Below are 25898 nucleotides of genomic sequence, written 5' to 3' on the forward strand. Positions count from 1 at the left end.
TCCCCAAATCATGGCCACTCTTCACCACCCCTTGCCCTGAGCACAGGGCTCCCAGGCCTGCTCTGGGCACATGACTGGTTCTGGGGCATCATGTGGGTACACCCCCGGCTGCACCCCGTGCCCCTGGGGCCAGCCAGGGCGGAAGGGCTGCTTGCCCCTTCCTGGCTCACCCACGGGAAGGCAGAGGCTGACCCTGAGGTGGGTGGGGCACAGACATGAATTCTTGGGGCGCTGAGAAGTGGAGAGGTGTGAGGGGGTGTGGGGTGGCCGTGGGGATGGTTGGGCGCGCCTGCCTTGTTCTCTTTAGGAATTCCGCTCCCAGGAAGCTCTGCCGGCTTCACCGTGGTCTCCAGCCCACAAGGCCCGTACACACACACACACACACACACACACACACACACACACACACACACACACGCGCGCGCGCGCGCGCGCGCGCGCTGCTCAGGGTGGGCGCAGGGGCCCTGGCGCGTGGGGAGCCTGCCGTCCAGTCAGGCGCGGAGCAGTCGGGGTGCCCCTGGACTAGGCCGGACCTCGCTCCTTGACGCCCTCCTTCCACCGCCAACTTGTAGGTGCAGGAGCAGGAGCGCGCGGTGCAGCAGCGGCGGCGGCTGCGGGAGCTGGTGCGGCGCCAGGACGCGGCGCTGGGGCAGCAGGCGGCGGCCCTGGAGCGTGGCGCGCGGACGCAGCGTCACCAGCTGGGCCTGGCGCGCCGGCAGGAGCGCGCGCTGCGGGCGCAGGTGCAGCGGCTGCAGGGCGACGTGCGGCGCCTGTGCCGGGCCGCGGGCCTCCTGCTGGCCGAGTTGGACGCCCCGGGGCCCCTGGCGCCCACTCGCCACGGCCCGGGACGGCCCGCGCACCCCCGGAGCGCCTCTCCCGAGGCGAGGGCCGGGCCCGGGGCGCGCCGGCTGCGGGAGCGGGAAGGACGCGCCCGCGGGCAGCTCTGCGGGCAGCTGGAAGGGCTGCAGCTGTCGGACATCCGCCCGTCGGGCCGCGCGCCGCTGCCCCCCAGTCTGCAGGACGAACGCAGCGCGGCCCCCGAGGGCCACGGCCACAGGGTAAGTGGCCGCTCGGGTCTCGGGAGTGAGTTTCCTGTCTTTTCTCTTCTGAAGAGCCATTTGCTGGAGTGACCATCACCCCCAGGTCTTCCTCTTCACCCAACCCAGCCCCCTCGCCGCCCTTCCTCCCTCCTGGCCGGCCTCCTCATCACCCAGGACAGGACAGCCGCCCTCTGTCCACCTTCTCCAGGGGCCTCGCAGGGCCCACCCATCTCTCCATCCCAACCCTCTGCTGAACTCACCCTTCCCGCCGCTCCCACCTGTCCCCCATTATCGTTCCTGGCCCGGGGCATGTTCTCCGTGCTCCCTCCCGAGTCCTCACCACCCCTCCCTGCCAAGGCCCTCACCCAGCCCCTGGCCAGCACCCCCAGAGGTGGCAGGGTCCCTCCTCCCTCCTCCTCCTGCTGTAGACTGTGAGCCCTCTGCGGGCAGGCCAGGTGGGGGCCGGGCACCCTTCTGCTTCTCAGGTTCCCAGCAGGGCGACCCCAGGGGCCTCTCCTGAGCTCCGGAGGGGTGTGGGCCGGGCTGCGGGCACTTGGCAGGAGTACGTGAGCACTAACCTCTGCTGGGCACTGACAGTGTGAGCTGCTTCCTCCTGGCTGGCCTCCAGGTTCCCTGCTGGAGGAGCAGCCTCGGAGGGACCATGGGTGCCCCTGCTGGAATCTAGGGCCCATGATGTGTACATGGGCTGTTTCTCCCGCACCTGGCGTCCTCATCTTGTGAGCCCCCCCACACACACACACGCTGGGTGTGCCCAGTCACCACACCGCCCGCCCTGAGGGCCACACGCGTCTACCTGGACACTCGATTTCTTCTGCGGAAGCGGAACCCCATGTTCTCGAACCCGTTTCCCCATCCTCTTTCCTCCCCCCACGTTCACCGCCTTGTTCTGCTCTGCGGGCCCCGCCTCCCGCCCTGCCCGCCAGCTCGGGCACAGCCGCGGCACTGGGCACCTTGCTGGAGCCGGGGAATAAACCGTGCAGAGACGGACACTTGTACGGTCCCTTCCCGCTCCCCCGCCCGCCGGACGCTGCTCCTTCCTGGTTACTGTGGCTTGGCTGACGCGGGCGCCCACACTGTTAGCGCCCGTTAATGCAGCAGCACAGTCACTCCATCCACGGCGGCCCGGCTGTGGGCAGCCTGCCAGGGCCAGAGGGGGTCCCGGCAAGGGCGGCCCGTCAGGGCTGCGTGGCCCGCCCCCCACTGAGTCCCTGTCTTTGCTGGCTGTCCCTGGGGTCTCTGCCCAGCACAGCCCCCGCCAGGAGCGAACGCGGGCATCAGTCCTTCCCTCCTGCCGTCCCGTGCCCCCACTGTGGAATCCCCCCAGGTGGAACAGTGGGGTCCCTTGTCCTGGCTGGGGCAGCTCCAGACTCAGGGGGCTGGGGGGTGGCAGGTGCCCCCAGGCCCCGTGTGGCTGAGGGGGCAGACAGCACACATGGACCCCGGCCCCCGACGCCTCCTGCCCGGGACAGGGCAGAGTCTTGGGAGGGCCCTGGTGAGGCCTCCAGGCCCCGGGGTGCCGCCGTCACCTCCCCCTCCTCCACAGGGGCCCCCTGGGAGCATGAGCTCTGGCTGACGTGTCCTCACCGGCCTCGGTGACGGCCATTTGCTCGGAAGCTGTCTGGGTGGCGTGAGGGCTGGAGCTTTGGTTTGGGGGGACGGGTCTGTCCAAGACATGCAGTTAGCAGAGGGTCCATGTGTCCTGACCCTCCTGCCCACGTCCAGGCCCTGAAAACTCAGCCCTCGTGATTTTCTGTGGCTGTGTGGACGTACCCTATAGCGCAAGTGTACCCACATAGGGCACGGGTATATGCATAGCACACATGTACCCGCACAGGCGTGTGTACCTGCATAGAGCAGATACACCACATAGAGCGAACACCCCCCAAACCCGTTATACACCCCATACACCCCCATATACACCATATACACCCCGTACACACCCCGTACACACCCCATACACACTCCATATACACCATATACACCCATACACACCCCGTACACACCCTATACACCCATACACACCCCGTACACACCCCCATACACACCCCATATACACCATATACACCCATACACACCCCATATACACTCCATACACACCCCCATATATACCATATACACCCATACACACCCCGTACACACCCCATACACACCCCATATACACCATATACACCCATACACACCCTGTACACACCCCCATACACACCTCCCATAAAGCAGCTCCGGCCCAGCCCACCTGATATTCTGGAAATATCTGTGCCTGCCCCTCCTGTCTCTGGCCCCCGACACGGAGCCGCTGCACAGCCCCCCGACTCAGTTCCCCCAGGAATCAGATGGGGACCTCAGTTCTCTGCCCACTTCCTGGGCCCGCAGGGATCAGGTGTGGGCAGGTGGGCACCCCGTGTCTCTGTGCCCACCCTCCTTCCCTCCCAGGGGTCTCTGCCCAGACACGTCCCTTCCATGATGCAGCCGTGGAAACCCTCGACAGCCCCTCACCGCTGCCCACCCCTCTGCCCCTATTGCTGAGGCCCGGGGGCTCCAGGATTTGGAGTCACACCTGACACCAGACACAGGAGCCCCCGGGGCAGCCTCTTGAGCTGAGGAGCTTGTGGGTCCCACTTCTCGGGGGCTGGGAACACGCACCCACCCCAGCATTTGAGGGTGCCTCTGCCTGGTACTGCCCCCAGAGGCGCCCCCTCCTGGTTGGCCCTGCTGGCCCTCCCCGCATCACAGAGGAGCAGGTGGCGTGGGTGCAGGGCGGCCTCGGGAACGGCCTCGGGGACCGCCTCAGGCCTGTCCCGTGTTGGGAACACGGCTCCACACTCCCTGTCGGTGCTGAGTGGGCACCACAGTGCGTGAGTGCTCCGAGCCGCTAAGCTGCATGCCAGGGCGGGCCCCAGAGACAAGCCCCTGCCTGCCCGTGCCACAGTCGTGCCCAGTGGGTGGTTTGCAAAGCCAGCGGCCAGCCTGGAAGCTTCCGGCGAGTGTGCACGGAGCACCCTGGGCAGGGGGCAAAGGTGACAGCTGGTCGCGGGGATGCAGACGCAGGTGCAGAGGGGGCAGAATCAGGACCACCCTGGGCGTCCTGGGGTGAGGGATGGGGCTGGGCCCAGCCGCGACACTCTCAGAGTGGGGAGCAGGAAGGGGCCCCAAGAGTCTGCTGGCCCTGCTCAGGGCCCGCCTTGACCTGGTGGGGTTCGGGCTCGGGGCTGACGGTGGGGCTGGAGCAGGCCTGGGTGTGCACACAGGGGGAAGCCCCTCGTGCCCTGCACAAGCCCCGACCCTGTAACCTGGGGTTCATGCCCCAGGCACGCAGACATCCCCAGGCCCTGCTCACCCCTGCCCACCTGCCCGCCTGCTCGGGCCGAGGGGCTCCCACAGCTCGGCCGGCCTGCTCCTTCCACTCCTTTCACAGGGATGGCCGCTGCCTCCAGGATGTCTCCCGAGACTACAGGCCAGAATGTCCCCTCCTGGGTGGTTCCCTGGTGACAGGTGCCACCCTAGTTCTATAGGGTGACTCCTCATCACCCAGGCCTTGAATCTCAGAATTTGCACCTCTGGCTGTGGGACATGGAAGTTTCCAGCAAACGGGAGCAAAGAGGACAATGGTGGGGGGCAATGTAAAAACTGGGGAAACTGAGGCGGGAGTGGGGGTCCAGCCCCAGAGACCCTCAGAGGAAGATCATTATAGCTCGAAGGGTGCCCCCACCCTGGGTCCAGCGGTCCTCATGGATAAGCCAGGAACTGAGGCAGGTGGGGACAGAGCCTCGCCCAGGCAGGAAGGGGGACCCCGCTTCACCCCACAGCCCGGAAGGTGCCGGGGTCTGCATGGTGGAGGGCCCGTGGGCTGTCCCGGTGCTGTGTATCCGGGGCCAGCACCCAGGGGCGCGGGAACAGACGGGTGTTGCCTCTCCACAACTCAGAGGGGGCCGGACGCTGGTGTGAGCAGAGGGAGCCTGTGGTTCCCACGAGCACTGCCCGGGAGCCCTCGGCATTGGGTGGCTCTGGCCAAGCAGTGATGCTGGCTAAGGGTCCCCAGGACAGGACACCCGTGTCCCTGAGCACTGTTGGGGAGGAGAAGGAGAGTCTTCACCCTGTTGGGAACCATGGAGTGAAGCTGAGATGTTTCTCCATGCACATGCACACACTCAACACACAGAGATACACAGCACACATGTGCATGCACACACATGTTTGCACAACATACATGTGCATGCACATGCTCACGTAACATATATGCTCACACAACATACATGTGCACACATACATTCTCACAACACAGACACACAGCACACATACATGCCAACACATTCATACACATACATGCTTACACATACATGCAATACACATGTATACGTGCACATGCATGCACCCACATGCTCGCACTTGGAACATATGTATACACATGCTCACAAACATATACACACATGGGCACAGACAGCTGCGTGTGCCCACAGTACATAACGCAATGCTTACACAATACTCACCATGCACATATATGCAAACACACATGTATGCACATAAACACATGAAGTACACATGCTCATATGTGCACACACATATTTATACTCATACATAAGCACCCAGACACACATCCACGTCTAACACTCTCTCACATAACGCTCACACGCCCTCCCCGGTAGCAGCGTCAGAGCTCGTGTCCAGGGGCAGTGCCCGAAGCGGGTGCTGGCCAGGCCTGCCTTGGGGGGACGCAGCCCGCGGACAGCTGAGGGCCCCGGGACTTGCTGAGAGTTAAAGGAGGGACGTTCTGCGCCCAGTTGGGCATCGCCCTCATGGGCCTTTGGGCTCTGCCCCGCCCACCACCCCACCGCGCCCACACCAGGTGGAGGAGGTGGTGCGCCTGTGGGGCCGGCCGGGGAGTGCCTGCGCATACGCGCGGGCAGCCTCTGAGCCCCGTGTGGTCAGCGGGCAGCCCTGCGGCCAGCCCAGGACCCTCAGCTCTGTCCCCACCTGTCGTCCTGCAGGAGGAGGAACTCCCCACGTCTGCAGGACTCTGCTCCGAGGGTGCCCCGCGACCCAGGGCCACAGGTGTGTGGGTGCTGTGTGGCAGCGAGGGGCACCGTCACCCTCGGGCTGGGGCACTCCCGACGCCTACATGGTGCAGAGGGTGCCCCGCCCTGCTCACAGAGGGGCTGTGGCTCAGAGAGGCTGTGCAAGTCGCCAAGGGCACACAGCCTTGGTAAAATTCAGAGGGGTCATGCCACATGCCAAGAGCACACGGCTGGTACAGCCGGAGCGATAGTATGTGGGGAGGGCACTGGCCTTGCACGCAGCTGACCTGGGTTCGATCTGCTGCAGCCCCTGTCGTCCCCGAAGCCCCATTAGGAGTGATCTCTGAGCACAGAGCCAGGAGTAATCCCTGAGCACCCTGGGGTGTGGCCGCCAAACAGAACAAATGGAACAGAAACAAGTTGTAAAGACACACACGGGCGCCTAAGGGACACAGTGAGCGGGCAGGGGAGGCACACGGCTGGGACGGGGGCATCGGGGTCTCAGCACTGGACAGCGGCACTCCCTGGTGTGATGGGACAGGGCCTTGCGCCCCCTTGCTCGGCCCCCGGTGAGCTGTGCCTCTGCCCGAGGCCAGACGGGGCTCAGGGGTGCTGCTGAGACGCCCACTGCCGCCTGCACTGCCCACGTCTGGGCAGCGGGGGAGCCCGGAGCAGGCTGAGGTCAGCGTGTGCCGGGTGCCCGCCGACCACAGGGTGTCCCTCACCGGGGGCCTCCCGGGTGGGCAGGAGAGAAGCGGCCCTGCACGACAGCCTCTGGGGGCGTCTCGAAGTGTCTTTCTAACGCCGGGGTCCTGTGGGTTCCAGGCCAGCTTTCGGGGGACCCCTGCCCCTCCGGCCACACTGGGGCTGAACTCCCGGGGTGCCTGGCCTGTACACAGGTGAGTGGGGAGCGGCTGAGAACATTCTGGAAATGGCTCACAGAGGTCTGAGCGACATTCTGGGAGCAGGGAAGGTCTGGGGGACCAGGCTGGCGTGTTTGGAAGCTCCGAGAACATTAGGAGACGTGTATGTATGTATGTGTGCGTATGTGTATGCATGTGTGTATGTGTGTACGTGTGTATGTGTGTGTGTGCATGTGTGTATAGATGCGTGTGTATGTGTTTGTGCATGTTTGCATGTGCATGTGTGTATGTGTGCATGTGTATATGTGTGTGCATGTGTGTATGTGTATGTATGTGTATGTGTGTGCATGTATATGTGTGTATGCGTGTGCATGTGTGTATGTGTATGTGTGTGCATGTATGTGTGTATGCATGTGCATGTGTGTATGTGTGTGCATATGTGTATGTGTGTGTAAATATGTGTGTATGTGTGTGCGTAGGGGGGTGGTCTGAGCAGAGGAAGGGGCTGCTTCTAACTCCCCAAAACCTCCCCCTGCCTCCCCCCGCCTGCTCTGGCCACACACGCTGTGGCACACAGACCCTTCTCCTGTGTGGCTGCCCTGGGGCCTGGGGCCTGGCCAGCTCTGTCCTCCCCGCGGACCTGGCCCCTGGCACCCAGGGACACCCCTGCTCCCCACAGCAGCACACCAGGCAGTGGGACCCCTCCCCAGATGGGGGGTGGGGGGGTAGGGGGGTGGAGGGGTGGAGATCCCTGCATGCTGCAATTCCCCAACGTCCCAGAAGAGGGCGCTGGCGTCCCCACCGCAGGTGCAAGGACAGGGCTGGGGCATTCCCCCCTGCAGCTCCCTGCCCAGGCCCCCAGGCCAGCTTCCTCAGAAGAGGGCCTCGGGGCAGAGGAAGGTGAAGCCCCCAGGATGTGGTCAGGAGGGGGTGGGGGACTCAATAGAGGAGAGAGAGGCCCCTTTGGGCTCTGTTGTTAGCAGAGCTTACAAGTGTCCACCCCGCGGGCAGCTCCTGGGGCAGCAGGACCCAGCCCTCGGGGAAGGTGGGGGCCAACGTGCATTTTGGAAACTTGCTTCTTCTGCAGGGAATGAGCACTGGGGCCCCAGGGCTGGACGGTGAGGCCGCAGCTGCGTTATCCTCGGAGCCGGACCCCCAGGGCCGCGAGAGCCACAGGAGCCTCCAGCTGGCAGAAGGGGCATCCGCCTGGGCCCCCCGCTGGGCCTCACCCCCAGCACCCGCCAGCTCCTCATGCCCAGCCCAGGACCCCGCCGATGGGTTTGCAGAGCTGGAAGCCTGCTTCCGGCAGCTGTGGGAGCAGGGGCGAGGGGAGGGAGCCAGTCCGGGAGGGGCTTCCTCAGCGTGCCCGGGCGCTGCCCCCGGACAGCTCGGCCGCCAGGACTGCACGTGGCTGGCCCAGGCCCGTGGAGGAAGCCTCCGGTGGAGGAGCCCGGGGGTCCAGCAGGGCGAGACAGAGGCCCTGGGAACCGGCCAAGTGCTTCCAGGGGGCTTCTGTGAGCTGGGCCTGAGCGGGCTGTCCCCGCCGCCCACCGCCCCGGAGAGGCTCAGGACACGATTCCACGAGCTCATTTCTGCGCTGAAGACGGAGCAGCGCGACCTCTGGCAGGAGAACGCGCAGCTTCGGAGGGACGGAGAGAGAAGCCTCCAGAAGCTGCGCGCCCTGGAGCAGGAGAGGGAGGGAGCCGCGGCCGCCACGGGCGCGCTGGGCAGCTGTAGGCGGGAGCTGGCCCAGGCCCTGCAGGCCGTGTCCGACCTGGAGGACTGCAGCCAGCGCAGCTACCGCAGGATCACGCAGCTGGAGGCGGCGGGCGAGCGGCTGCGCCGGGCAGTGTCGGAGCGAGCGGGCGCGTGCCGGGGGGCCGTGGCGCGGCTCCGCCGGGGACAGCGGGAGCTGCGGGCGCTGGTTTCCCAGCTGGGGGCGAGTCACCAGGAGCTGATGCGGGACCTCGCGGCGGGAATAGAAGGCGCGATCGGGGCCTTCCCGGAGCGGCACGCGCGCCCGCGGCGCAGAGACCCGGAGAGGGGCGCGCGGGCCGAGGGAACGCACTGGCCGCACCCCTGCGGGAGGAGCCGGACGAGACTGGGCGCGGTGGGCGTGGCTGCAGGAGCGCACGGGCTCCTGGTGGAGGACCGAGTGGACGGGCCCCGAGGGCGACTGAGCCCGGCCCCAAGCATGGAGAGTTCCGGGGGCGCAGCCCAGGTCTCCGAGGGGCTCGGCGCGCCTTGGCAGGCGGAGAAGGACCCAGCAAGCGGCGCTGCAGACCCGGGACTCCGGGTAAGTGGGACCCGGAGGGACCGCCTACACCGAGTCAGACGGGGGCGCCCTGGAGCTGGCCCCGCCCCGCTGTCACCAACGGGAGGATTTAAGTCTCCTCCTCCTCCTCCCTTCCCTCCCCCTTCTCCTCTCCCTCTTCTCCTCTTCTTCCTCCTCTTCCTTTTCCCCTTCCCCTCCTCCTCCTTCTCTTCCTCCTCTTCTGTGTTTTCAAAAAAATAAATAAGTGGGCGGTGGTGTGGTTTCTTGCCCGCCACGTGCATTCGGTGGCCATGAGCCGCTCTGCCACCCTGGCCTCCCTCCGCTGCCAGCAGACGGCATGTGAAGGAGGGCAAAGCCTCCAGGCTGGTTGGTGATAGTCGCATTTTATTCCAACCTCGTCTCCCTCCCTCTGCCTCCTTCCCGTCTCACTCCCATATCCCTCCTGTCCCCGCTCCGTCTCGCTGCCTTAGTCGAGAGCCCAACCTCCACGCAGGGGGGTCGCAGCTACGCACAGGTCAGAGAGCACAATCAGCGCCCATAACGCCCTTCCTCCCTGAAGCCCCCTAAGATCTCCCCCTGGGGATCTGCTCGAGGGCGGATTCCATGTAAGGACACACTTCTCCTTTCCTTAGTCCATAAACGACCATCTTAGACTTACTTCTTAATCATCTTTCCGGACTGGACACAGGAAGAGATACATGAAGCTTGCAGGGTGGCTCTCCTGGGGACGTCTCGCTACAGAGCCCCGACTGCAGTGCTCAGGCCAGATAGTTCTTCCTGACCCTAGCAGTTGCTAGGAAGAACTTATTCTGTGAGTTATCCTATAATAGGTTTATCCTAACCTTATTCAGTTGTTACCTTTTGGATCATGACAGTTTTTCCACGACCGTGCTCTTATAGGTAAGTATTCTGGCTCTTGGCCTGGCCCGTTTCAATGCCAGGGTAGCTCACGGCTTGCCCTGGGTCCATTCAAGTCCCTTCATCGGGCCCCTGCTTCTGGGGTGCTAGGAACCAGGGCAATTGAGGCTTAAGTTGAGCAAGTATGACAGATTCCCAGGGGTAAGTGATGTTCGGAGTCAGTTAACTCCAGCATACAGGAGCAGTAACTGTCTTCCTGTGTCTCTACGAAAAGGACCTTGCTCTGAAGTGAGCTACGCAAAGGATGCAAGGGAAGGAGAAGCAATATTTCACTCACAAATGCAGAATCCAGAGTCCTTAAAAGGATCTGACCTTACAAGTCGAGTCTGGTTTGGGGATAGTGGTGATTCACAGGTAGGGGAAGAAAGCACAGAGACGTTATTAAACAGGAGTGGGAGTGCCTCGGGAGCACTGTGATGGGTGTAACCCAAGAAACCTAAGTTCCTTGCAGCAAGGGAGAAAGGACAAACCAATGTTATCCTACACTCCTGCTCTTCTTCCCCTTCCCCTCCCTCTTCCTCTCCCCCTCCTCCTCCTCCTTCTCCCCCTCCTCCTCCTCCTCCTCCTCCTCCTCCTCCTCCTCTTCCTCCTCCTCCTCCTCCTCGTTTTGAGGCTGAGGAACGGGGACACACCCGGCCATGCTCAGGGGCTACTCCAGGCTCTGCCTCAGATTCACTCCTGGGGGCCCATGTGGGTGCTGGAGCTTGAGCCCGGTGGGCCGAGTGCGAGGTGAGCACCCTGTCCACTGGCCCGTCTCTCGACCTGGTTCCCGTCTTCCTGTGTCCGCACTGTGTCCACATGACATTCCCCTGAGCGCCCCCCGATGGCCCCCCCCACGGGGCTCTGTGTGGGCGTGTCATCCTCTGAGCACTCGGGGTCAGCACTCAGCGTGGCCGTGTCCAGCCCTGCTGTTTTCTCCCGATACCTGCCCAGAGGCGGCATTGCTGGGTCAGAGGGAAGTTTAAAGTCTAGCCTGGTGGGGAGGGTCTCCCTAGGGGGCTTGGGCCAGGGATGCTTGGTGGGCAGGGAGTGGCCGGCCGTCTGAGAGGGTTCGATGCGCAGCTGGCGGCTGGCTGGGGTCACTCTCGAGGCCATGTTGTACTGGGGGTTGCCCAGTGCGGTGTCCTGGCCACGTCCCTGATATCTCCAGGCCTTTCTCTCTCTCCTTCATCCTGCCGGGTGCGGTGGGTGGGAGCGTTGGGGTCCCCCGGCCTCACCTGTGCTGTCCTCTCACCATCCTGCTGGCCGTTCCCGGGCTGGGCTGTCTGCGCTGTGCTATTTCCCAGGGGTCAGCCATGTGGCCTCCACAGTCCCCTCCCCCTCCTCCCCTTCCTCGTCCCCTCCCCCACCTCCCCCCTCCTCCCCCCTTCCTCCTCCTCCTTCCCTCTCCTCCCCTTCCTCCTCCCCTCTTCCTCTTCCTCCTTCCCTCTCCTCCCCTTCCTCCCTCTCCCCTCCTCCTCCCCTTCCTTCTCCCCCCTCCTCCTCCCCTCCCCTCTTCCTCCTCCTCCCCTTCTTCCCCTCCCCCGCCCCTCCTCCCCTTTCTCCTCCCCTTCCTCCTCCTCCCCTCCCCCTCTTTCTCCTCCTCTCCCTCCTTCCCCTCCCCCTTCTCCTTTCCATCCTTCCCTTCCCCCTCCCCCTCCTCTCCTTTCTCCTCCCCCTCCTCCTTTCCATCCTTCCCTTCCCTCTCCCCCTCCTCTCCTTTCTCCTCCCCCTCCTCCTCCCCCCTCCTTCCCTTTCTGCTCCCCCTCCTCCTCCCCTCTCCCTCTTCCTCATCCTCCCCCTCTTCCTCCTCCTCCCCCTCCTTCCCCTCCCCGTCCCCTCCCCTCCCCCTCTTCCTCCTCCTCCTCCTCTTCCTCCTCCTTCCCCTCCTTCCTCTCCCCCTCCCCCTCCTCTCCTTTCTCCTCCCCTCCTCCTCCCCCCTTCCCTTCCTGCTCCCCCTCCTCCTCCCCTCCCCCTCTTCCTCCTCCTCCCCCTTCTTCCCCTCCCCCTCCTCCTCCTCCCCCTCCCTCTCTTCCTCCTCCTCCCCCTTCTTCCCCTCTGCCTTCCCCCTCCTCCCCTTCCTCCTCCTCCTCTCCCTCCTCCTCCCCTACTTCCTCTTCCTCCTCTTCCTGCCCCTCTTCCTCGCTCCCCCTCCTCCTCCTGTCTCCTGGGGGAGAGGGGAGGGACACCCCCCCCCCCGCGCACTCCCAGGAAAGGCCAAGTTGTCTGCATGCTGCAGCTGCACTTGCCTCCCATCCCTCGGCCCATCTGCTCCCAGGCCCAGCCTGCGAGGCCCAGGCCCAGCTGCTGGTTCCCCCATGAGAGGAAACCGTGTCTGCTGGGGGGGGGTGTTGCCGGGAGGATACAGGACGGGCTCTGCACCCCGGGGGCCCCAGGGAGGCAGTGAGGGGCCCGGCTCCCCCCGGGCAGCACTGGCAGCTGCTCCTGAGGCTGCAGCCTGGGATGCGCCTGTGCAGAGTGGGCCGAGCAAGACGGCTCTGGCCGGTACTGACCAGCTGGCCAGTCGGAGCCGTCGGAGAGCCGAGGGCAGCTTTGCAGGCTCGGGCAACAGTGCTCAGCTCTGTGTCAGCATGGCCCCGGCACACTGACTCCTGCGGGTGGAGTGTGCTACGGGGCAGCAACACACATGCACGTCGTGTCCGTGCTGGTGTGCACATGTGGGCGTCAGAGAAACGAGCCTGAGCCCCGAGCAGAGGCCGGACCAGCCTCTCTTTGCCCTCCCAGAAACTGGGGGCCCCCGCGGGGTCAGACACCGGCTCCTGGAGTCGGTTAAGGATCAGGTCTGGTGGGCACAGCCCTCTCGTCACACAGCCCGGCACGGGACAGCCTCAGCGGGCCGGACTCATGAAGGCTATTCTAGAACGTTCTTCTGTGACAGCCTCAGTGAGCCAGACTCATGAAGGCTATTCTAGAACGTTCTTCAGGGCTTGCCAGCACCCTGCACCCTGCCTCAAGAAGCCCAGTAGGGCCTTTGTGCACACGCATGTCCGGGAGTGACTGGACCCGCGGGGCTGCAGGGTCACGCGTGTCCTCTTCAGGGCTGGAGGGGCAGCGACTGTCAACTGATTCTCTTACTTTATTTTTTTATTTTTTATTTTTTTTCTTTTTGGGTCACACCCGGCGATGCACAGGGGTTACTCCTTGCTCTTCACTCAGGAATTACCCCTGGCGGTGCTCAGGGGACCATATGGGAGATGCTGGGATTAGAACCCGGGTCGGCCACGTGCAAGGCAAACGCCCTACCCGCTGTGCTATCGCTCCAGCCCCTGATTCTCTTACTTTAGGGTCTCGGTTTTGCTTCTGTATGTGTGTGTGCCTGTGATTGTGTTCGTGCGTGCGTGCGTGCGTGCATGTGTGGTGTCCGGGATGGAACCCGGGCCCCACATGCCAGGTGAGCACTGTACCCTGAGCCCTCCCAGGCCCAGACTTCCTGTCACCCTGAGGAGAGTGTGTATGGAGTGAAGCCGTGGTGGCTCTCGGTCAGCAAGGGGGCTGTCAGTCAGGGAGGGGCTGTCCATCAGGGAGGGGCTGTCCATCAGGGTGGGGCTGTCCGTCAGGGGGGCTGTCCATCAGGGGGGCTGCCTGTCAGGGGGGGCTGTCCATCTGGGAGGGGCTGTCGGTCAGGGAGGGGCTGTCGGTCAGGGGGGCTGTCGGTCAGGGGGGCTGTCGGTCAGGGGGGACTGCCGGTGGGGGGGCTGTCGGTCAGGGAGGGGCTGTCGGTCAGGGGGGCTGTCTGTCAGGGAGGGGCTGTCCGTCGGGGGGCTGTCCGTCGGGGGGGGCTGTCGGTCAGGGTTGCTGTCTGTCAGGGGGGGCTGTCCATCAGGGAGGGGCTGTCGGTCAGGGTTGCTGTCTGTCAGGGAGGGGCTGTCCGTCAGAGGGGCTGTCCGTCAGGGGGTCTGTCCGTCGGGGGGGGCTGTCCGTCAGGGGCTGCACGGGGCTGAGGGCAGGTGCCCAGGAGTTTGGCTTTTGCAGCGGTGGGTCCCCGAGGCCACCAGTTCCCCGGAGCAGGAGCTCAGGCTGTGTGTCCGGCGGCTGCAGCTCCAGGTGGGGACACTGAGGTGCCAGCTCCGAGACCAGGGCACCGCCCTCGAGGCCAGCCGCCAGCTGCGGGCCCAGCTCCAGGGACAGGTAGGCACCTCCGCCCGCACCCTGGGTGCCCTGCCCGTTCCCCCCCCTCAGCCCCCCCCGCCCCCTGCCCACTGCCGCACCCTCAGGCCCCCCTCACCCTCAGGTCCCCCACCCCCACTCCCGCCCCCACCCCAGAAGCAGGGCTGTTGCCGACCTTGGGTGGTCGCTGACAGAGCCTTGAGTCCAGCCCTGCTTGCGTGGGGTCTGGGGACAGGCCAGGTGGGCACGAGGAGCAGCACGGCTGCGGGGCTGGGAGGGCCGTGTGTGTCATGGTGTGGGACGTGGCCTGCTTGGGGAGAGCACTGCACGGGAAACACCCCAACCCACCACACAGCACACGCGTGCATAGGCATGTACATAGGATACAGCCTAGGTGGACACACGTGCACACGCTTACAGAGAGTGGACACACGTGCACACAGAGGTACAGTAGAGGTGGTCACACGTTCGCAGGGCAGTCAGCGTGGACACACGCCTGTGCACGCATGCACACACGGTCAGTGAAAGTGGACACAGCATGCCAGGCCCAGCAAGAGTGGAGGGTCCTGGGTGAGTGGGGGCAGAGGCGGCTCGGCCCCGAGGCACCCTGTGAGGGACACCGACCAAGGACACGGCCTTGCGCCGGGCTGCGGGGGCCGCTCCCAGAGGGTCTCTGGGGTTCACGGGGCCGGGGCGTCCACTGCCCCCACGTCTGTCCTGACGGACTGTGCTCGTGGGGGGGGGGCCTCAGGGCTCTGCCCCACGCGCCCGGGGGGCGGGACCTCAGGGCTGTACCCCCACCCCCCTGGGGAGGCGCTGGGCCTGCCTAGGCCTCCCTCGGGCTCTGCTGACCCTCGAGCACTTGCAGTGGGGGCTTTGTTGCTGCTGCTGAGCGTCTGCACTAGTGCCCCCTCAGCCGAGCCGTCTGCAAACGTCCCCTCTGAGCCGTGTCCCCCACAGCTCGTCCCACGCACGATTCCCATCTCCAGTACCCCAACTGAGAGGTGACGGCCGGCTGCAAACGCTCCCAGGCCCTCCACATGCTCCGCAGTGTGCCCGCAGCTGGCATTTCACCCGGAAAGCGGAACGATGAGGCCTGGTCCTTCCGCAGAAATGTTTGCTGCGGCCTCAGAGCCGTCAGGCGCCTCTTACAGGTCCTGCCTCACCCTAAGCTGAGGAGCGGACACGGGAGGGCAGGGCTGGGTTCCTGCGGGTTGGAAACAGACACGATTTCCCACCGCATCACTGTGGCTTCACACACACACTCACACACACACACACAGACACACCATGCATCCACACACGCTCACACATACAGACACATACACAGGCACACCATGCACACACACAGGCACATCATGCATCTACATGCACACATGTACACATATTCACATGCGTCCACGCATGCACTTGCGTGCACACGCACATGCATGCTCACACACTTGGGAGTCCTGTGGTGAGGCACAGTGCGGGGAGGACTGTACGGGGGGCTTTCCTGTGCTGGCTGCGCAGGGCCGGGGCCACTGTGGGCCCAGGGCACCCCCCGAACAGGAGCTCGGGGCCAGGCACTCCCGCTGCGCCCTGCCGGCCAGCCCAGCAGCTCCGGCACTGGGCAGTCCGTGTTCGGGTCTGGCCCGATGCTGGGGTGCTGGAGCCCCCGGCAGCTGCCTGTGGGTGGGGCGGGGTCAGCGTCTCTGCTCACCCCAGTCCTCCCCTCCCCCCAGGCGGCCAGAGACTGGTCTCGGGGTGGCGTGTGTCTCACTGCGGGGGACTCGGCCCCACACCGAGCCGTCACCCACATCTGCCTGGGCAGCCCAGAGAGGCGGCGACAAGCTGGCCAGCAGCCTGGCTGCAGCTGGGGGGTCCGCGTCCTCCCCAGGGACGGCCGCAGACAGGACAGGGCTCAGGACCCCGAGGGTCGGGAGGGCGGGCTCCTCTCATCGGCCCCTCCCTGGAGGCCTTCCCTGAAGGTCCGACCCGTCTTCTCTTCCAGCTGGGGGAGCTCCAGGAAAAGCACCGTGAGGCCAGCCTGGCCGTGGCGCCGTTGAAGGTGACCATCTGCCGGGTGTCCACAATGTCTACTCCCAGCCCAAGTCTCCCATCTGCTCACAACCAGTGGGGCCCGTGACAGGAAAACCCCCGAGTGTGAAGGAAGAGACTAGAATCCCTGAGTCCCCGTCTGCACCGGGCATGGACGGGCGTCTGAGTCTGCGGGGCCAGAACCTTCTGGAAGGGGACCCGTCCCCTGAGGCCACGGCTAATGTGGGGCCTGCATGCAGGAAACTGAGTTTTAAGCCACGTGGGTCCATCTGTCCAGCCGAGCACGGCAAGACGCCCTTTTCCAGGGCCAGTCGCCCCCCAGCCACCCACGTTTCTTCAGCCCAGGGCCCTTCGAGTGGACTTGCATGGGGACATTGTCACCTGGCGTGAAAGTGACCCCCTCAGAGACCCCTCACGCCCTGCCGTGCCCCGCGGTGGTGCCCTGGCGCAAGGGGCGGGTCAGGCTTGAGCTAAAGAAACTCCCAGGCTAAGTGGATGGGCTCTCGGGGAGGACGCAGTCGGCACAGGGGACCGAGTGGCACGCAGAGAGGTGCAGGGCCCAGGGGGTGGGAGCAGGCAGGAGCCGCGGGCTGGGGGGAGGGGGACAGGCCCCGGAGCCGAGCTGGACTCTCGGCTGCAGGCCCAGTGTCATGGGCAGGTAAAGTCCATCTTGGGAGCACTGGCCGGCACGAACTGGGAGCCCAGGAGGGAGCCGCCCCCTGCATCCCTCCCCCCGGCCCCGTCACCGTCACTGTCCTGGGGTCAGACCGAAGTCCGGGTGGAGAGAGAGTCGCTGGCCGTCAGCCCGACCAGGCAGAGGGCGCAGGCACTCCGGGTGGACTGAGGCATCGCAGGTGGGGTGGGCGGAGCTGGAGGGGTGCCCAGCCCGGCACCCATGGGGCCGCGTCTGAGACCCGCCTGTCTGCCTGCAGGCCAAGCTGGCGTCTCTGGTGCGGAAGTGCCAGGAGAGGAACCGCCTGCTCTCAGCGCTGCTGCGGGAGCTGCACAGACATGCGCCTGCGGGCGGCCGGCTGGAGGCGTCCGTGCAGAGCATGCTGAGGGACGCGGCCCTGGCCCAGTACGCTGCTGCCTTCCGGGGGCCCCGCGAGGTCCGTGCTCACAGCCCTGCCCGCCCGCCCCTTGCCCCCGCACCCTGCCTGCCCGGGTGCCACCCTTCCAGGCGCTCAGTCAGGGCCCGGCCCCAACCCCCGCTCCACCCAGGCGCTTCCCTGTGCCTCTGCGCCCACGGCCTGCTCCCCGCACGGACTCTGCCTCCTTCCCACCCGCGGCACCATGGCTGGTGGCCTGGCCCGGTGTCGCAGAGCCAGGCGATGCCCCTCTGTCCCAGAGCCTGGCAGGGGAAAGCCGCCAGGCCAGGGGGGCGCAGAGAATTGGCCTCCCCCTGCGGTGGGCGCAGACGGAGGCAGCCTGCCCGAAGCACTGGCCCGAGCAGAGCCCCTTCCCTGCAGACACGCTCCGAGCTGGACGCCGGGGCCAAGGAGGAGGACGAGGACGAGGACGAGGAGGAGGAGCAGGACGAGGCCGAGGAGGACGGGGAGCAGGAGCGGGTGGCCGCCTGCCTGAGTGGTGAGTGCGGGAGCTGTGCGGGCGCGGCAGGAGCCCCTGGTCTGTGCTGGTGGCGGCAGGTCTCCCGGGGCTGCCCTCGTGGGTGACTTGTCCCTCCCAGCTCAGACACAGTGGGTGGACGCCAAGACACACGTGGACGTCCAGCGGCCTGCAGGGTCCTGGCCAGCTCCCAAGGCTGCAGGGCCCGTGGGACCGGGTGCCCCGCAGGTAAGAGGACACTACTGTCCCCCGTTTCTAAGTGAAGCTTTCCGGATCCCGCCCTCAGTGTAGCTCTGTGGGACCCCAGCCCCCAGGCGGGGGGTGCGGACAGGACCCGCCCGCAGCCCACCCCCCCCCGCCCCGGCCCCGCCCCGGCCCCGCCCCGCCTCCGGCTCCATTCTGGGCTCAGCCCCAGAGCGCGTGTTCTCTGCCTCATTCTGGTTTTTGTTTTTGGTTTTTTGTTTCTCGCAGGGGACACACCCGACAGTGCTCAGGGCTGACTCCTGGCTCTGCACTCAGGGTCTCTCCCGACAGTGCTCAGGGGACCCTATGGGGTGCCGGGGAGTGGGCCTGGGCCACTGCGTGCAAGGCCAGCGCCCTCCCCACTGTGCTCCCGCTCCGGCCCAAGCCTCCTTGTTTTCACTGCTGGGCACCAGGCCACGGCCCCGGGGGCTCAGCCTGCTGGGTCCCCCGCGGGAACACCTCCTCCTCCTCGCCGGGGTCTCGGGCGCTGGGCTCCGGGCAGGTGCCCACCGTCGTGCTCACGAAGGCTTCTCCCAGGACCCTCAGCCCTGCTGACTGAGTCCGTGGCTCGTGGCTCTGCACACTCCCCACCTCCCCTTCGGAGCCCCCAAAGTCCTCGCTGCCTGGGTGGCTCCAGGGTGATTTTATCTTATTTTTTCTTATTTAATGTTTTGGATGGGCTGAGACTGTGGTTTACGGTGCTGCTATGTTGGTTTCTCACACACATGCCCATCCCGGCTCCCGGGTGGCTTTGAGTAGCGTCCTTTACCCTTTGCCCGGCTTTTCCTGGAGAGCGCGTGGAGGTTGGCAGGCCGGGCTGCACCGGGGGTGGGGGCAGGGCTCGTCCTGCCCGCCGGGGCCTCGCGGGCCGAGCGGGGCGCAGGGCAGAGTGCTCAAGGGATCGAGGGGTCGACGGACAGGCTGCCTCGTACCCACCTGCCGTTGTTTCGCTTCCGCTGCCTGTTCCCGAGGACTCTCTCCCGAGTGTGACCTGAAACAGGCCGGCAGGTGCTCGGGCGCCAGTGTGGAACCCTGGCCGGAAGGCGTGTGGCTGCTCTGTGGCGCCCCCTGCCTGGAGCGCCCTGACTCCTGGCCTGTGACGCGGGGGCCGGGAAGTGGGCGTCTGCCTCTGCCCGTGTGGGCCTGGGGAGGACAGTGGCCCCTGACCCCTTAGCGGGCTGAGGGGGCGTTCCTGCAGGGGCACCCCACGGCGGGGGCGGGTGCTCGCTGCTGCATAGCGGTGAGGAGAGGTACGTCGGCACTCACGCGGAGGGCGTGGGCGAGACCACCCCAGAGACAGACCCCGGCTCTGGGCAGGCGGGGCCCACTGCGGGGCTCGAGATCTGACCCCACCGGGCCCCCATGACGCTCCAGTCTGGGCCTTGGTGCAGGGAGAATCGCCTCGATGCAGGACTGGGGAGCCCGCGTCAGCCTCCTGAGGGGGCACACACTCAGGGGACTCCCGAGGGCTGGGCGGACACACACACGCACACACACATACACACACATGCATGCATACACACACACGCGCACACACACACATGCACACATATACACACATGCATGCACACACGCGCGCGCTCACACACACACACACACACACACACACACACACACACACACACACACACACCCTGAGCTCCTATTCCTGGGGACCTGCGTTCTTGGCAGCCCCGAGGCGGGAGGTGTGTAGGGAGCAGGAGGCTCTCTCTGGAAGGTCCCCCTTCTCCCCGCTGCGATGGGCATGGGGGACCAGGGGTGCCAGGGCTCATCCCCACAGAGAAACAGACCAGCCTCCTCCCTCAGGCTGCCTCATCGGGACTCACTCTCTCAGGGTAAAATCCACCCCAGTCGCCAGCTGCCGGGCATCCCGCGGGGAAGCAGACGAGGGAAGCAGACGAGGCATTTTACCGGCGGGCAGCGTGAACCCTTCCTGCCAGTGCCTACTGTCCGGGCGGGGCGGGCTGGGTGGGGCTGCCAGCACCAGGCTGCAGCGGGCCAGACCCCCAGCACCACGGCGGGGAACCTGAGTGGGCTCCCCTGGGTGTGGCCCCAAGGCAGGGAGAAGCACACAGAAGCCAGGTCTTAAAGCCTGCGCAGGAAGTGCAGAGATGTCCCCTGCGAGGGCGCAAGCCGGGGGATGGGCTGGCCCGAGGGTTGGCCGAGAGCGGCACCTGGTGGGCTCACCGGCTCCTCCACCAGCCAGGCGAGGTGCCAGGGCCGGGCCACGGCGGGCCGTTCTGGGCCCAGGTCTCAGGCTGCCCGTCCTTGCCATCCCTAGTGGGCAGTGGGGCCGGGCCTGTGCGGACAGGGCAGACTGACCTGTGCTCCATCACAGTGGGCACTGGGCCCGGCTGCTGTGGCGGTCACCGTGGGACCTGGGACCCCCACGCCACAGCTGGCAGGAAGCGGCGACGTGACGAGCCCTGCTGTCCCCGGAGCCCCCCCGGCCCCACCCCTCCTGGAGCTCCGGAGCCCCGCGCGCATCCTGGCGTTCCACCGGGACCTGAGGCTCAGCCTCGGCCGCGTGCCCGCGCTCCCCCTGTCTCCGCCGGCTCTCGGGGGCCCTGCCCAGACCCATCGATATCTGAAGCCTCAGCTTCCGAGAGCACTTGACGGAATCGGTGGCAATCAGAGCTGTCCGTCTGCGGCCAGCGGTCTCGTCGCCGCGGGTCTGTCGGAGCCGGAGTGAAAAATGTGTCTTGGAAATATGGATCGCGTGGCTTTGGCAAGTGTCCAAACCCAGGAGAGACTAGCCTGCGTTTCCCTCCCCCACGGCCAGACCTGACCAAGTCGGGGGGCCGGGGGGTCCTGACTGGGAAGAAGCTGATGAAGGCGTCTCGTGGGCGGGGCCAGGGGCCAGCGATTGCGGTGCCCGGACAGTCCCAGAACCAAGTCACCATCCTCTTCCCCTGCTACCTCACTGGCCCCCAGATGGCCCAGGACCTCACGCCGAGTAATACTCCTGCAACCCCCGGTGCCTCTCCGTGTTTCAAGATCTTCGTCTGCAGGTGGACACGCCTGATGTGTTTCTGTCTGTGTCCTGCCCTCTGAGACATTCAAGCCCGTGGGAGCTTTCTCGTGGGTTCAGTCCTTCTAGCCACCTTGGTCATGTCCCCCTCGGCAGCGGGCGGCAGTGAGAGGGTGAAGGAGAGGAGGGGGTGCTAGTCCTGCCCCTGGGCCCCGGAGAGGCCTCCTCCAGCCTCCGGGCACTGATGGGACCCCAGACGAGGACGGAAGCCGGAACCCTGTGACAGCTCTGGAGCCAGCAATGCTGCAGCCTGGCCCAGTGGCCCTGCGGCCCCCAGCCCTGCAGATGGGACCCCGTCTGGACCAGCTCGGGGAGGAGCTGACTCAGGTCACGGAGCACGGGGAGTGACCCTGTCTGGAGGACAGCCAGATGGGCCGGCCAGCCGCCTCGGCAAAGAGCAATCCATCAACCCGGCTGTCAGCGCCAAGAATGGTGACCTTCCCGGGGGACGCGACGCCTCGAGAAACCCAGAGGTAACTGCACACCCCGCCCCCACCCCACAAGGCCCCGCTCTGGCTTTCAAGCAGATCAGCTGGAGGGTGGCCTGGCCAGGGGCCAAGGAGCAAAGCTCCCCTCCCCCGCCCCATTTCCCTCCTGCCTCAGGGAGGTCAGCAGACCTTCTGGGAGGAGCTGTGTGTGTTGGGGTCATGTGTGTGTGCGCGCGTGCATATGTGTGTGTGCATGTGTGCACTAGTGCATATCTGTGTGTGCATGTGTATGCATGTGTGTGCACGTGTGTATATTGTGTGTGCATGCATGCATACTCGTGTGCATGCGTGCATACTTGTGTGCTTATTTGTGTGTGCATGTGGGTGTGTGGTGGGTGTCTCCAGAGCTGCCCTGTCCCCAGAGAAGGTGTGTCTCTGTCCCTGAGCACAGACTGTGTGTTCCCAGCAGTGGACACTGGTCTTGTTTCTGAGCCTCCGCCTTGGCCTGTGGCTATAGCTAGCCTGAGAGCCCAGCGGGAGGGCCTCTTCCTCCCTCGCCGGGGCAGGGTGCAGGGTCAGCAATGGCCACAGTGCTTGCAGGCCTGCCACCTGCTGCCCACGGGCTTGTCCTGGGCCAGCAGCAACTTCTGCAATAGTGTGAGCTGCAGGAGGCAGGAGCAGGGTGGGGACAGGGTCTAGGAGGGGGCGGGGCAATGGGCAGGGACAGGGCAGGGTGTGGACAGGGCCTGGGCGGGGTGGGGTGGGATTTCAGGCAGGCCAGGAGGGGCGCATCTCGCCGCTCCCCGCCCCTGCTGTTCTCCAGCTCCGTGTCCAGGACAGGGCACCCCAGGTTTGCTTGCACTTGACCGTGTCTGAGACTCTCACACACAACAGACACACTCATGCACCGCACATTCACATGTATACACATGCATACACATCTACACATACACACATCACGCACATCCACACTTAACACGTGTATATATATATGCATACACACTTATGCACATGTACACATACCACACACTAACACACATGTACCCATACATACACTCACATACATCCTTACACATATACATATATATACACATGTACACAGGGTTATATGCACACAGCACACAGGAACAGATATGTATGCACATGTGACACAAACACAGGAACACAGATATAAGTCCACGCCTGCACGTACACATAGAAACACAGATATGTGTAGACACATGCACACACAGTCTGCAGCAGAAGCTGACAGCTTCCCCGTGTGTCCTGGCATGAGACGGGTGCTCCTGCTGCTGTGTCCAGGGGCCGCGGTCACCGCGGGCTGGTGGTCTCTGCACTTGGACAGCCAGGAACTTTCACTTTGTCTTGCTTGGGGATCAGGGTGCCCAGGGACACCCCCCACGGGACTTGACTGCTGGGTGGCGGTCAGAGCGTGGCCTGGGGATGTGGTGCTGCCCAGCAGCAGGGCTTTCCCGCCCCGGGTGTCGTGGGTGAGGCCACGGCCTGGTGAGCCCTCACAGCCCTCCCGGGCCCCCAGAGACACCCAGAAAGCCTGGGTCCAGGTGAGACTGCTGGGCCAGCCACTGGCAGCACTCATGCCCAGCACCAGGGGCTGACCAGGCCCGAGCGCTGCCGCCTGTGTTCCTGGGCGCCCCCTCCCCGCCCCAGCCGGCCCAGCTCTGCCGGAAGGTGCTGTGAAGGACGCCATCTGGGAGGCTGGAGTGGCCGGCGGCAGACGGACGCGCCGGCCTCACCCCCAGGAGGCGCAGGCCGGGCGGGGGGTGGGGGAGACAAGAGAACCGTGGCCCCTTCCTTGTGGCTTGGGGCAGGCCTGGCCCGGCACCGTGACACAGGAGTGGCCGTCATCTCTCCCCAGAGGAGATGCGAGGTGGGAGTCGTCTCTGCACGGGCCCCTCGGCCCTCGGCGGGGGGGTGACTCTGCCTTTGGGGAGACGGTTGGGGCACAGGTGGGAAGGGGGGGCAGGAGCGAGGTGGGGGTCGGGCGCGAGGTGGTCAGTCCCGTGCTGGCAGGGGTAGGACGGACAGGAAACGGCCGCCTGATGGACGGGCCCTGCCTCGGGGGCAGGCTGGGGGAGAGAGCGCGCCTGGGCGGGGGGCAGGGGGGCGTGCTCATTTGTCGCAATGATAAAACAGAAAAGGAAACTGCCACGATATTTTGAAAGGGCTTTGACAGGTTTTTACAGCGGGAGAGAAGAATTTGTCTTGATCTGTGTGATTAATACTAAGCAGGATGGAAACCGGGGACGGAGCCAAATTAAGTTGAAAAAAAAAAAGAGCAGGCTCTGTTGGGGGGGGGGGGCGGCTCTGCCCGCGGCTCCTTCTCAAGACGGGGCGGGGGGCAGGGGCTCGCACAGGCCCGTGTTGGGAGCGGGTGTGGTCTCAAGCCTGTTTGTGTGTTGTCGTGTGGTCCTCATTCGTCTCGAGGGCACGTGGCTCCTCTCCGGGCGCCTTGCTCTGGGACCCCCACTCCCCGCAGACCCAGGGCCCCTCGATCCAGCCTCACATGGTTCCTCGGGGTCCGAGCCCTCAAGCCCTCGGGGTTGGGATTCCCGGTCCTGCCCTGTGCAGGTCCCTGCCCCAGTTCCTGCCGCTGACGTTTGCGTCTGGGCGCGTTGCGTCAGGAAACGCTTTCTCTGTGACTTCCCTCTGCGCTCGTTTGGACTTGCTCCACATTGCCCACCGAGGGGCCTGGGTGCGTCTGGAAAGCTGCAGCTTGGTGCTGGCTGGCTCCAGACTGCGAACGCCTCCCCCGCTCTGAGGAGGCTGGCCCTGTGCTCGTCAGGTCTCAGGGCTCCGGCACAGTGCTCCCCGCCTTCCCCGCTCGGCGGCTGTCTCGTGAGGCTGAATGGTGTTCTATTCAGCTTCTCTTAAGTTTTACTTTTTGCATAGTCCGAGACTGTTGTTCAGGGGCTACCAGTATGCTCTTTCCCACCCGGCTGGGTGAATGTTGGAGAGTAGTAACCTTTCAGTGTTATTAGTAACAATGCTGTGGGATTGTTTAGTGTTATTAACTGTTGAGTGTTTTTAATCAGCGTTTGCTTGGTCCCACTTTTCGTGCGAGTTCAATCTCTCACTGCCATCATATTTTAAATTACGTTTCTGGCCATGGCCGGTAGCCGTGTCTTCTGGTCTATGTGTTGTGTTTTGCGGCCACGCGTGGCTGTGTTCAGGCTTATTCCTGGCCCTGTTCTCAGGGATCGCTCCCGGTGAGACTCAGGGGACCGTGTGGCGTGCCGGGGGTCAAGCCTGAGCTGGTTGCATGCAAGGTAAGCCCCCGGCCTGCTGGGCTACAGCTCTGGCCCCCGCAACTTGATTATTTAATTGTGTTTTTCCTTTTTCTGTAGGTGGTGGGGCTCATGCCTGGTGATATTAGGACTAGGGATTTGGGGATGGAACACTCGGGGTGTATGCTCTACCTCTGAGCAAGTCGCCGAGCCTAGAAGCTCAGTGGGTGGTCCTTCTCCCACATAGAAAGGTGTGTCCACCTGGAATTATCATCACGGCTGATACGTACATGGTCTACCCTCTAATTCCTCGCCCATTGTTTCTCCATGCTTGCTGTCACTGTCACTGTCACTGTCATCCCATTGATCATCAATTTGCTCGAGTGGGCACCAGTAACGTCTCCATTCAGCCTAGCCCTGAGATTTTAGCGGCCTCTCTTTACTCATTATTCCTAGCGGTGTCGCATTGGAGGCTCTTTCAGGGTGAGGGGAATGAGACCCATCATTGTTACTGTATTTGGCATATCGAATATGCCACGGAGAGCTTGCCAGGCTCTGCCGTGCGGGCAGGATGCTCTTGGTACCTTGCCAGGTTCTGTAAGAGAGAGAACTAGGCTATAAGAGGTTGTGCGGCCACGAATGCAGCTGCTCTCTTCCAGGAGAGTTGTTTTATAGTCTCTGGATCTTGGCCATTGATGGGATTACAGGGCGTTAGGGCAGTTTGTGGGGGTGGCTGCCAAGCTACTGGAAAATGGGGAGTCTGGGTGGAGGAGGCCCAGTCCAATCCAAGCAGGCTTGGAGATCTCAGCCCCGGGTCCAACACACCTGGGTTCCTCTGCCAGTTCCTTCATGCGTGAGATTTGTCCAAACGTGTGGAGAGGGGCCCTGAGCATGGCCGTGACTGGGTTCTGATGGTCTTCGACTATGGGGCTCTGCTCGGGGTGGGGAGGGAAACTCTTGCTGTACACCTTTTTTTTTTTTCTTGTTCTCTATAAAAGGATCATTTCCGAGGCACCTCCGCCCTGCAGCACACACCAGCACACACTATTCTGTCTTTCAGCAGCATGTCCGGCTTCTTCTCTCCACCCTCCTCTGCCCCGCGTCCCGAGGGA

General features: G+C 64.5%; 1 protein-coding gene across 10 annotated transcripts in view; it reads left to right on the plus strand.

The window, feature by feature from the left end:
* The window catches only part of LOC101537407 (janus kinase and microtubule-interacting protein 1), a 113050-nt gene that overhangs the window by 73605 nt on the left and 13547 nt on the right, over nucleotides 1-25898 (plus strand). For 2 of the 10 annotated variants that reach the window (XM_055138347.1, XM_055138344.1), the window contains 10 exons: nucleotides 573-1058; nucleotides 6044-6107; nucleotides 6896-6969; nucleotides 8021-9229; nucleotides 14099-14254; nucleotides 16227-16283; nucleotides 17206-17382; nucleotides 17743-17860; nucleotides 17961-18067; nucleotides 20421-21586. In XM_055138347.1, coding sequence (XP_054994322.1) covers nucleotides 573-1058; nucleotides 6044-6107; nucleotides 6896-6969; nucleotides 8021-9229; nucleotides 14099-14254; nucleotides 16227-16283; nucleotides 17206-17382; nucleotides 17743-17860; nucleotides 17961-18067; nucleotides 20421-20774 — 2802 coding nt within the window. In that variant the 3' untranslated portion in view covers nucleotides 20775-21586. The other 8 variants (XM_055138345.1, XM_055138346.1, XM_055138351.1 and 5 more) reach the window with 8 other exon arrangements.

Source organism: Sorex araneus, chromosome 5 (genome assembly GCF_027595985.1).
Source record: "Sorex araneus isolate mSorAra2 chromosome 5, mSorAra2.pri, whole genome shotgun sequence".
Lineage (NCBI taxonomy): Eukaryota > Metazoa > Chordata > Mammalia > Eulipotyphla > Soricidae > Sorex > Sorex araneus.